The 12,375-nt window shown below is 42.8% G+C and overlaps 1 protein-coding gene and 1 pseudogene across 1 annotated transcript; both read right to left on the bottom strand.

The window, feature by feature from the left end:
- Nucleotides 1–2,141: 2,141 nt before the first annotated feature.
- Nucleotides 2,142–5,773, bottom strand: LOC109762431 (uncharacterized; annotated as a pseudogene).
- A 4,485-nt stretch (nucleotides 5,774–10,258) lies between these two features.
- Nucleotides 10,259–11,650, bottom strand: LOC141020596 (uncharacterized). The gene is made up of 3 exons (XM_073503739.1): nucleotides 11,119–11,650; nucleotides 10,858–10,985; nucleotides 10,259–10,524 (listed from the first exon to the last, which is right to left on the bottom strand). Exons 1-2 carry the CDS (start codon nucleotides 11,392–11,394, stop codon nucleotides 10,896–10,898), a joined length of 366 nt encoding a protein of 121 aa, XP_073359840.1. The 5' UTR covers nucleotides 11,395–11,650; the 3' UTR covers nucleotides 10,259–10,524; nucleotides 10,858–10,895.
- Between the last annotated feature and the right edge of the window lie 725 nt (nucleotides 11,651–12,375).

Raw genomic sequence — 12,375 nt, 5'->3', positions numbered from 1 at the left:
TCAAATAATATTCATAGATAAGCTGGTCATAAATCCACAGTTCATCGGATCTCAACAAACACACCGCAAAAGAAGATTACATCAGATAGATCTAAGAACATCAAGGAGAACATGGTATTGAGAATCAAAGAGAGAGAAGAAGCCATCTAGCTACTAACTATGGACCCATAGGTCTGAGGTAAACTACTCACGCTTCATCAGAAGGGCAATAGAGTTGATGTAGAAGCCCTCCGTGATCGAATCCCCCTCCGGCGGGATGCCGGAAAAGGCCCCAAGATGGGATCTAATGGGAATAGAAGGTTGCAGCGGTGAAAAAGTGTTTTCGTGGATGATTCTGGTGGTTTGGGAATATATGTGAATATATAGGGCCAAGGGTTAGGTCAGAGGAGTCTCGAGGAGGTAGCAAGGCAGGGGGCGCGCCCTACCCCCTTGCCACCGCCTCGCGGCTCTTTTGACTTCATCTCCAAGTCTCCGGGGTGTCTTGTGGTCTAAGAAAAATCATCGCAAAAGTTTTATTCCGTTTGAACTCCGTTTGGTATTCCTTTTCTGCGAAGCTCAAAAACAAGAAAAAAACAGAAACTGTCATTGGGCTCTAGGTTAATGAGTTAGTCTAAAAATAATATAAAATAGTATATTAATGCATATAAAGCATCCAAAACAAATAATATAATAGCATGGAATAATAAAAAATTATAGATACACTGGAGACGTATCATCTGCATGAAGAAACAGTTTGGGGGTTTGGGGATTACCAACCTTCAGGACATCAATATGTGCCTACTGGGATCATGGGTTAAGAGATATTCTAGAGATGGTACACTCTCGAAGCTTATCATTGATCATAAATATAGGAACACCCCAAACATTTTCTCCTCTATTTCTAACCCCCAACTCCTGTGGATTCTGAAAAGGGGTTACATCTGTTATTAAAGCCATAGAATTTGGGTACGAATGGACTATTGGTGATGGCAAGAAAAATTGGTTTTGGGAGGGGACCTGGTTTGGTACCTCCCCTCTTGTTGTCCATTTCTGGCATGTCTATATCATCTTTAATGAAACTTCTAAAACCATTGTTGATGTTTGGGACGGGACCCAATTAAAGCTAACATTTAGAAGGAACTTTGATGGTTGGCTTATGGAGTTGTGGTACCAACTGCTAGAGATTGTTAGCCTGCCCCAACCCCCCAACAACCTGGTCTGGAGCAAACCCAATCCAAAGAAAATTGTGTTGTGAGCTATGGGGAAATCGACCCCACACCGTACCTACGACCTAACAAAGGAGAGTGTTGTATGGTGATTACCCCCTTTGGGGCTGACGACTCGCCCATGGCGCGGACGAGGAGGACAAGACGGAGTCGGTGAGGAAGAGGAGAAGCGGGCCCTGCTGCCGGAGATTGAAGTTGCCACCACTTCCGCGGATTTGAGTCACCGCCGCTGACCAAGGCAAGAACTGAGGTTCGGTTTGTCCTAGCGTTAGAGGTGAAAGAGTAAATAGGTGAAGGGTGATGCTAGATTTCACATCATCCCGCGTCGGTCGATTTTCGCCTTCCGCCGTCAGTCAATTTTCACCTTCCGCCATCTCCTGATTTTCCTTGCACTGTCATGTTAATTGTGCCCCCACTTCTGCACTTAACTTAGCTTGGCTCGCTGGAAACGGGTGATTCATGTACGGCATGCCCCACTTTTGCACTCAAATTAGCTTGGCTCGCATGAAACAGTTGATTCGAGCATTCCTAGCAAGTCAGGCTACTTTAAGGTTTGCATGCAAGGCAGACTTTCATGTACGCTACCAAACAGGGTTTTCTTGCATTCAATGGGCCTGTTTGGGGTGATGCGTACAGGGTTTCTTGCATCCGGCCTATTTGGGGTGATGCATGACCATACCTTTTTACGCGACACATCCTGGTAATCCTTTTGTGGGTAAAGGCGAAGCCTCTTTACTCAAAGCACTTTGCTTCATAATTCCGGGAATATGTATGACCTGGGAAAATGCACATACAACGAATAAAATGGACTTCTTCCATTATAGAACAGTTCTCTATCTCACAGCTCTCAGTATTGGAAAAGCAGCAACAGGATGTGATGGAGACACTTTTCAATAAAAAAAACAAGGAACAAGAAAAAAAATGCGCTGTGCAGTATTGAGAAACTTTTCTTAGCTGGCAAGTCACAAAACAAAACTACATGGAAATTTTAAATCTCATGACAAGGCACCATTTACAAGGTTGCTAGACATTACTGCGCTTCAGGGCTGCGCAATTTAAAAATCGGAATGAACAAAAAAAACACAACTGAGAATCCAATGACATTTGTTTGCATCATCACTGGGGAAGCATCGTCCTTTCTCGTTATAAACACTCAATCATACAGGCTCTCACAGAATTAATTTAGAATAACTTGGCCGAATGCTGATTTGTGCTTAGCCACTGATCAACCAGACATTGCTACCTCTTGCACTTCGCTTTTGCCATTTTCTTCCTCCTCTTCTTATCGGCCTTCGGCTCCTTTGTCTTCCGAGCTTCTCTCTTCTCTTCTTTCACTTTCTTCTTCTCCTCCTTCCGAGCAGCCTTCCTCTCCTCAGGTCCCATCTTGGGATCAGCCTCATACCTCAAATCTTCACCAGAACTAGAGCAAGATCCACTACTTAGCAATGAGCATTTATTATGTGGCAACTGTTTTTTCTGCTTTTCAGCAGTACGCTTGTTTTTTTCAGCCCGCACAAATCCTAGCAATGGCTGGTTATAAAGCTTATCCGCTGGTGGCTCGTAACACAAGGATGGTTGTTGCAACATTGACATGTTGACTATATCAGCCTCACACTGCTTCGCATAATCCAACGTCTACACACAGAAATCAAGTGAATTATTGTTAAACCTGGTAGTATCCATCTAAATTTTTTGATTGGTGACTACCACAACATAGTAAGTGCAAGTTGGCCTGCGAGCAAGATCTCCTGCTTAGAAGGCTAATCATTTATGGCAAATGTGAGCAGATGACGGTTGAACTAATCTTACCTGCACCATGACTGTTGGAGATATGTCATCATCATTTGCGAGTGTATCTCCATTCTCCAACATCTTTTGCTGAACCTGTGATTAACAGAATACAGCTAAGCCATTAGATTCTTTATCCATGATGCAGCATGCACGATCACCAATTTATCTCCATTCAACATACCTTTTCTAGGTAATCATCTACATCGTCATCCGCAATGTTTTGATCAATCACAAAATTAAATAGATCCATTACTGTCATGACAGCGACACCTCGTTTCATAAAGAAGTCCTGCACAAAATGTTGCGTATATCAGACTTAGCAATTTATTAGGACCCGCATAAGGCAGTGCCGAAAGAACGATTCGTTTGCCCCCAGGGGTCCGATCGTGCGAACCCATGCGTTCTCTCCCAGGGGGAGTTTCCCAGCAACCCCAGCTGGTCCAGTAAATTATGAAACGTGCAGAAAAAAGGGGGCCAGGCCCAATTAGCTGGGTTTTTTTAAATGTCGTAAGTAAATTTGCCATGCAAAATACGACCCTCTTAACTGTCAAACGTCCGCTGGGAGGGGGTGGCATTTGTGAACGTTTAGATGGCAGTTTTAGTTGTATGGGGGTGGCAGTTTCTTCAGAACAGCATGGCAGTTTCTTCAGAACAGCATTTTCCTTCTAAAACTGCCACCGTTTGATCTCACGTCACAAACTAAAACTGCCAAGAAAATGTGTTTGCTTGCCACCCCCTTCCCAGCTGAATAACATTACCATATAAATAACAGTGCACAGTAAGTTGCAAAAAAAAGCATTTTTCGAAACCAAAAAAGTGTGAAATTGCCATGAGACTATATGAAACACTATTAAAAATTACAATTGACATTTAACCAAAAAGATAAAATTACAAAATTGCAATGATTTTAAAGGAAAAATATTCTATACCCATGGCAATTTTGCCATGGCATTTTGCGTTAAGTTATGAAATTTGCCATGTTCCAGGACCCTAATATCCAGCGTACATCAGCTCTAGGAGGAGCCCCCCGCGAACGATTCGTTCGCCCCAGGAGGGTTCATCGAGCGAACCTTTTTGGTCGCTGAAAATTTTCACTCGTATGGGCTTGCTCAGCGACTAGTTGATCGATTCAGGCCTTAAAAAGTTGGCCAATTCCAGCCCATTCATAAAAAAAAGTGCCACACAGTTTTCGCTATGCCCATAGGACCAGTTAGCTTTTTCTTATATATGAAAAAATAAAGGGGGGGGGGGGGGGGGGGGGGGCAGCCCCAGTGCATGTATCTCCCGCTTGCGCAGGGTCTGGGGAAGGGTCCGACCATTTTGGGTCTATTGTACGCAGCCTTTCCCTACATTTCTGCAAGAGGCTGTTTCCAGGACTTGAACCCGTGACCACTGCGCCAAGGCTCCCCTTCTTATATATGAAAAAATGCCAACAACAAAAACAGGACCCTAATTGGAATGATCTGAATTTTGAAAAACTGCCATGCTAAACTTTAAAAACTGCCATGGTCAAAAAAGGAAAAAGAAAGTTATGCCATTAAAAATTAAAATGCCATCCTGTAAAATAATAAAAACTGCCATCCTCTTAATAATAAAAATGCCATGTTATTAACTACTAAAATGACATGATCCTAAAAAAAACTGCCATGTTAATGATAAATAAAAATGCCACTCTTAAAAATAAAACTGTCATCCTCTTAATAATGAAAATGCCATGTTCATTACTGAACTGCCATCCACTTAAAAACAAAAATGACATGCTATTGACTATTAAAAATGCCGTGCTCTTAATAATAAACTACCATGTTATTGATAATAAAATGTCATGCTCTTAGCAATAAAACTGTCACCCTCTTAATAATAAAAATGTTATGTTATCATTATTAAACTACAATCCTCTAAAAAGAAATTCCATGTTATTTGACTATTAAAACTCTTGATAAATAGAAATTGCCATGTTACTGATAACAAAATGCCATTCTCTTCAAAGAATAAAACTATAATAAAAGAAGGCCTATGAATCGCCATCCTACCTATAATAAAAATGCACATGGCAAGTTTAGAAGAAAAAGAATCCCCTCTAAAAAATAGGGATTTTTGTTCTTTCAGAAATGGAAAAAAATCAGGATTTTCATAATTTTTTACATGAAGACCCGAATTTAAAAAACAGTTCACTCAAATACATAAAAGTAAGTTTGAGCACAACTGTTAACGCAGCCTAGCTTCAGCCCAGTGGTGAGCATGCTTAATACTCCTGCTGGAGGTGGCAAGTTCGACTCCCTTCAGCCGCGCATCACTCTGATTTCTTGAAAAATGAAAAAAGGAACGTACGCCAGGGATCCGTTCACAGCTAACGATTCCAGAGAGCTGACGTGGAGTTGGCCTTGCGCCAACATCCATGCGAGGGCAGCGAAGGCGTTCACCAGGATTAGGCTCCTGGCGAACGTTAGCCAAATAGCATTTCCGATTTATTAATATACACATGGGTGGTGATCTATCCAGCTTTCACTTACAGAAACATGCAAACAATCTTCCTTTAATAAGTCCAACGCCAAAGGGTGATCAACGTCAACAGATTGCGAAACATCAATGATATATAAGTGGCCCTGCACAACAGAAGAGGGATATAAGAAAAGGTTTTCTGGAACAATGGTAAGATTAATGGAAAAAAGCTCAATTAACAAGTTTTCATTACCTTAAAATAAAGAATGTTATATTCACTCAAATCGCCAGACCAGCTTGCACTTTTGATAAAGTGTCCTCATTATCGTAACAATCTGAAAACATGGTGCAGTAAGTACATGAGAAAACTGAAAATGATACACAAATACTGCAATCAATAATGAGAGCTTTCATCTGGCTTGATTCTCTTAACCCAAGTCTAGTGTATGATAAAATCTATAATGACTAACAGTACAGAGAATAAAATGTTGACATATGCAAGAGATACATACAAGGTGAAAGCTGAGATCCCAAGTTTTAATGGAAATGTTGACATTGAAGGGTGCCTGGATTGGTTATATGAAGTGGAGACTTTCTTTGAGGTCATGGAGGTTCCGGAAGATCGTAGAGTTCCTTTGGTCGCATACAAACTGAAAGGAGGAGCCGGTGCATGGTGGCATCGCGTTCAAGAGGAGCGCAGGCTGAGAGGAGAACCTCGTGTTAGAACTTGGCGACAAATGAAAGGCCTCTTGAAAGGGAGATTTTTGCCCGCTGATTATGACCAGATCCTATTTATCCAATTTCAAAATTGTGCTCAAGGAAATAGGACTGTTTCAGATTACACGGAGGAGTTTCTAAGGCTACAAGTGAGGTGCAACCTTGCTGAAACTGAAGAGCAACAAGTTGCAAGGTATATCAATGGTCTCAATGATGCTATTCAAGATCGATTGATGATGCAACAAATCTGGTCCGTTGATCAAGCACAAGCTCTAGCCTTAAAGGCCGAGAGGTTTGTGAGGATGAGAAAGACAACTAAGGCTCCATATCCTCCATATCCTCATACCGAAGGCTCATCTAGGAGCCAAACTAATAGAGTGGAAGAAAAGACAACTCCACCAAAGACAAAACAGCCCATCCCGAAGCAAACTAGAGGCAAGGGTAAGGCAAATGAAGGCCCAAAGTGCTATAAATGTGGTAAAGAGGGACACATATCCAGCGGCTGCCCACTAAGGAAATTTGTTAACACGACTATCCATGATGGTGAAAGCGATGAGGAAGAATACGAATCTGAAGATGTAGACGGACAAGAGGTTTGTCAAGAAGGTGAAGAGGTGGTATGTGTGATCCAGCGTGTCCTATGTTCCACACCACAACTCGATGACACACAACGGAAGAAAATATTTGAGAGCAAATGCACGGTGAATGGCAAGGTATGCAAACTAGTGATTGATAGTTGCAGCTGCGAGAATCTTATCTCCCAGAAGTTGGTGGACCATTTAAAGCTTGAAACCCATGATCATCCAAATCCCTACACTATTGGATGGATCAAGAAAGGAGTGAATATGAGGATCACCAAACAATGCAACCTGCCACTTTCTTTGGGTAAGCATTATCGCTCAAATGTGTTGTGTGATGTGGTTGACATGGATGCCAGCCATGTTCTTCTTAGGAGGCCTTGGCAATTTGATGTGGATACTACACACAAGGGCAAGGAAAATTCTTACTCTTTCATTTGGAACAAGAGAAGGATCATTATCTTACCAAACAAACCCGAAGGTAATACCTCTAAGGAGGAGGGGAAAACTATGTTAACTATCTCCCATACCTCTCATGAGTTTATGGAAGACTTGAAGGAGGCAGATTTGTGTGCTGCACTTGTTGTAAAGGGAGAAGAGCACATGACTGTTGAAATTCCAGCAAAGGTACGTGGTTTATTGGCAGAATTTCAGAACATACTTGGGGAGCCACATGGCTTGCCACCGATGAGAGGAATTCAACATAGAATTGACTTAATTCCGGGAGCAAGTCTTCCTAATCTTCCACACTATCGAATGAGCCCAAAGGAGCATGATATATTGAAGGAGAAAGTGGAGGAATTGTTGCAAAAGGGGCACATTCGAGAAAGTATTAGCCCATGTGCTGTACCAGCCCTACTCGCGCCAAAGAAAGATGGATCTTGGCGCATGTGTACGGACAGTAGAGCCGTTAACAAGACCACCGTAAGGTATAGATTTCCTATTCCCCATCTGGATGATATGTTGGATCAGCTTAGTGGAGCAAGAGTGTTCACAAAGCTAGATTTAAGAAGCGGATATCATCAAATCCGTATAAGACCCGGGGATGAATGGAAGACCGCCTTCAAGACAAAGGAAGGGTTGTTTGAATGGCTAGTCATGCCATTTGGACTCTCAAATGCACCAAGTACCTTTATGCACTTAATGAATCAAGTCCTTAGACCCTTCTTATCCCACTTTGTTGTGGTCTATTTCGATGACATCTTGATCTATAGCAAGGATGAGGATGAACACTTTGATCACATTCGGAAGGTGCTAGAAGTACTAAGGGAAAATGAGCTCTACGTCAACTTGAAGAAATGTGTTTTCCTGCAAACACAACTTCTTTTCCTAGGATTCGTCATAACATGTGACGGCATTCGTGTTGATGATTCTAAGGTTGAAGCAATCCGAGAATGGCCAACTCCTAAGACCATTTCTGAGGTAAGAAGCTTTCATGGCCTTGCAACTTTCTATAGGCGATTTGTTAAGAATTTCAGCACTATCATGGCACCAATTACCAAGTGTTTGAAGAAAGGAAAGTTCCAATGGGCAGAAGCAGCTGAAGCTAGCTTCAATGAGATTAAACAAAAGCTATCACAAGCTCCTGTCTTGGTACTACCTGATTTCAACAAGACTTTTGAGTTGGAGTGTGATGCAAGTGGAGTAGGCATTGGAGCTGTCCTATCTCAAGAAAGGAAGCCCATTGCTTTCTTTAGTGAGAAGTTAAGTGAAGCTAGACAGAAATGGAGTACCTATCAGCAAGAATTATACGCCGTTTTCAGAGCGTTGAGAACTTGGGAAGTATATTTGCTGCCTAAAGAGTTCATTGTTTATAGCGACCATCAATCCTTGAAGCATTTTAGAAATCAAAAGCATGTTGACCGCATGCTAGCAAGATGGGCAGCATATCTTGAGAGGTTTAACTATCTCATCGTGCATAAATCTGGAATAACTAACAGAGTGGCCGATGCTTTGAGTCGTCGTGCATGCCTCTTGACTTCTTTTGAAGCTGAACTTCCGGGCATGGATCAAATAAAGGAGTTGTATGAGGGTGACGAAGACTTTGGCCATGTTTGGGTAAAGCACGCAAGGGGCCAACCATTAGGTGATGACTATTTGATGCAAGATGGATATCTCTTCAAAAATGATCGCTGTGCATTCCAAGAAGTTCTCTACGTGACAAGCTAGTTAGAGAGCTCCATTCAAGTGATCTTAGTGGCCATGTTGGACGGGACAAGACTATCGCTAACCTGGAAGCTCGCTACTTTTGGCCACAACTAAAGAGAGATGCTGGAAAGTTCGTTCAACGGTGCCCCGTATGTCAGACCTGCAAAGGCCAAATCCAAAACACAGGGTTATACATGCCTTTGCCTGTTCCTGTTGCTCCATGGGAGGGCATTTCTATGGACTTCGTCTTGGGCTTGCCAAGAACAAGACGAGGAAGTGATGCTGTATTTGTGGTCGTGGATAGATTCTCTAAGATGGCTCATTTCATCCCATGCCGCAAGACAACGGATGCTCATCATGTGGCAAACCTATTCTTTCGAGAAGTGGTCAGACTTCATGGAGTTCCGAGGTCCATTGTCTCAGACCGTGATAGCAAGTTTCTTGCTGCATTTTGGCTCACTTTGTGGAAGCAATTCAACACTGAATTGAAATTTTCTAGCACTGCTCATCCACAAACAGATAGACAAACGGAAGTGGTGAACAAATTTTTGGGTAATCTGATCCGTTGCATTTGTGGAGAAAGAAAGGGGCAACGGGATTTGGCTTTATCTCTTACACAGTTCTCCTACAATAACTCCAAGCATAGATCCACAGGAAAGAGCCCTTTTTCCATTGTCTACACTAAAGTTCCAACACATGTGGTGGACCTGGTGAAGCTGCCATCAAGGGGAAACTCAAAATCAGCATTGTCCTTTGCTGATAATTACACCGAGTTATTTGAAGAGATTCGCGGCGCTTTGGAAGCACAAAATCAAAAATATAAACAACTTGCTGATTGCAAAAAGAGGCCAAAATCATTCCAAGTCGGTGATAAGGTGATGGTCTATCTTCGAAAAGAGAGGCTGCCTTTAAGTGTTAAAGGGAAACTTAGGCAGCGAAGGTATGGGCCCTTCTCTATCGTGAGGAAGATAAATGATAATGCTTATGTGATAGATCTTCCAAGTGACATGGGTATCTCCAACACTTTCAATGTTGCGGACTTGAATCTCTACCATCCAGAAGAAGCGCTCTATGAAGATAACTCGAGGGCGAGTTCCAAACAACCAAGGGAGAATGATGAGGAACAATAGATGAGGAACATGAAAATATAATCATATGTCAAATCTGTTTGGCTACTTCTAGATACTTCTGTTGTGGTCTAGTATTTCTTTTCTTTTTTTTATCCTACCTACTATTTTCTAGAGTCTTCTAGTTGTGAGTAGCTATGAGTAGAATGGTGAACCTTAAATAATGTTTCTAGAGTATTCCAGCTATAAGTAGAAGTATGTGAAGGCTTCCCAAAGCCCTATAAATAGAGGTCCTCACCTCTACTTTGTAGGCAGACTATGTACCCCTACCTATAATAGAACTTGTTCTTATCTAAGATCTTGGAGTAGATCTTGTGCCCTAGGAGTTCTGGATAGAACTCTTGCTGCCCTATCAGCCTACATTCGCCTCTAGAGCGATATCTAGCGCAGCACGTTGAAGCTGTTCCTTCAACACTTGTGTTGTACACATTATAGCAGCAAGGTGGAGTTGCTCCTCCACAACCTTTGTGCTGCTTCACATCACCTCAGGCAATTTCACTTAAGTAGCCAACATTACTGCAAGAAAAAGAGTTGGTGACTCATGGTGCCATTTAGATCATACATATAGCTGGGAATTAAACAGAGTTCCATAAAAAAGCGCAATAAAAGGCAGAATGGTATGTAAAATGCACTAAGACAAATTCTTAATGACTTAATTTTACTTCTTGTGTATCCAGTACAAGAAGATACTTTCTAGCCAAGCAGACTCTTGAAACAAATGCCAGCTCGATTGAAAGGGAATGGAATGGTACATTAGGATTATGCAAGATTGCAAGTGCAAGCAGACATGTTCCGCTCCAAAAGGCATAGGACAGAATAAATATCACTTAGCAGAGAGCGTGTAAAGACCTGTTCCACGGTAGCACGATCGGCCTTCTCATGGTTCCTTATTTTGCCAATTGATGTATCCTTATGCTGTCCCTGATTGCAGTCGTTACCGAATTTGACATCCCCACGTTCATTCTACCTTCCCACTCCTTATAAATAATACAAAACCCATCACATAAGATATTGAACACAACGTACCATAACACGAGACTGTAGATATCATGCACAAGCAAATAATTCACCACGCTAGGATCTCTAAGGCGAAGAGTTGACGCTGCATACCTCCAAGGGCGTGGCCCGGATGTGGGAGGCAAGCTTCTGCGTGCGATTGGAGAGCGGCTGAAAGGGGCGGGAGAGCACGCCGCCGTGCGCATTCAGCCTCCGCGCCGCGGCCGCGCCTCCGACGGTCGAGAAGGCGGCGGATAGCCGGGCTGAACCATCATGGCTCTCGACGGCGTCGAGCCAGTCCAGGCCGTCGCCCACTTCGGAGTCGGAGACATCTTCCGAGACGTCGGACTCGGACCACTCGTCCGCAAGGTCGAGCTCGACGTGCACCATCTTCGACGACAGAATGCTCGTCGTTCACCGAGATCTGTGCCTTGATGCTCTTCGCGAGCCACCGCCCACGCGCAGAGTCGCCGCCGCACCCCGCGCGCTGATCCGCTGCTCTTGCGGCCGCCCCGTTGTCGTGCCGTCGCGCCGTTGCCTGCTCTTGCTCGCCTGTGCCTGCGCTGTGGGCGGTGTGGCGGCTGGGATGGGGGCATGAGATTTCGTTAGTTAGGGTTCGATTTGTGGCTAGGGCCGTGCCTGGCGTGACGCATACCCGGCACGGCACGTGGCTAAACCTGTTCTAAATCAAAAAATCAAAAGTAATTGATTGATTGATCGATGGTTACAGGCCCCTTTTATATGTGTTGAAGAGACACGACGAACCAAGTTCTCTTTTGTCTATGCTAAAATTCCAAATTCAAATTAATAGTCCCATACTTTTTTTTACATCAAAATCCTACTAACTTATATACGTTCACAAGTTACAAGATCAACAAGCCAACAAAAGAAGGATGAGATACGGTTCATCTTTACCCGCAGAGATGAAGAAAGGGAAAATGAGCAAAGAGGAGAGGCGTGTATGACTCATAAAATAAAAGTGATGGGCACCGGCTTCTCTCTCCTTTCTTTTTTTCTCTCTATCCCATTTATAGAAAATAGAGAGAAGCAAAAAGAGAAGAAAATAAATAGCCAGTACGTTTGGAAAATATTGAAACCTTTTATGTTGAGCCTAAGATTTATACTTAGCTAAAAAAAGAAGTTTCACCCAAATTGGAAGAGTTGAATCCAAATTCATTTGAATTTAATTTAAATGGATTGAACTACGGGTAAGAGTTAGAAGGGTCCAAAAAAGGCCGTATATTGAGCAATCACGGAACGTAGATTATTTTTTTCCTTTTCCATCGGTCTGGTAATATAATAAGTCATCGCTCATAAAGCAAACACAAACTACTATGTTGCTCAACTTGCTAGCCCAAGGCTGCTGCCCAG

The sequence above is a fragment of the Aegilops tauschii genome, chromosome 7 (genome assembly GCF_002575655.3).
Source record: "Aegilops tauschii subsp. strangulata cultivar AL8/78 chromosome 7, Aet v6.0, whole genome shotgun sequence".
In the NCBI taxonomy this organism is placed as follows: domain Eukaryota; kingdom Viridiplantae; phylum Streptophyta; class Magnoliopsida; order Poales; family Poaceae; genus Aegilops; species Aegilops tauschii.
Note: the sequence above shows the minus strand (reverse complement) of the source record. Positions and strands in the feature narration are given on the sequence as shown.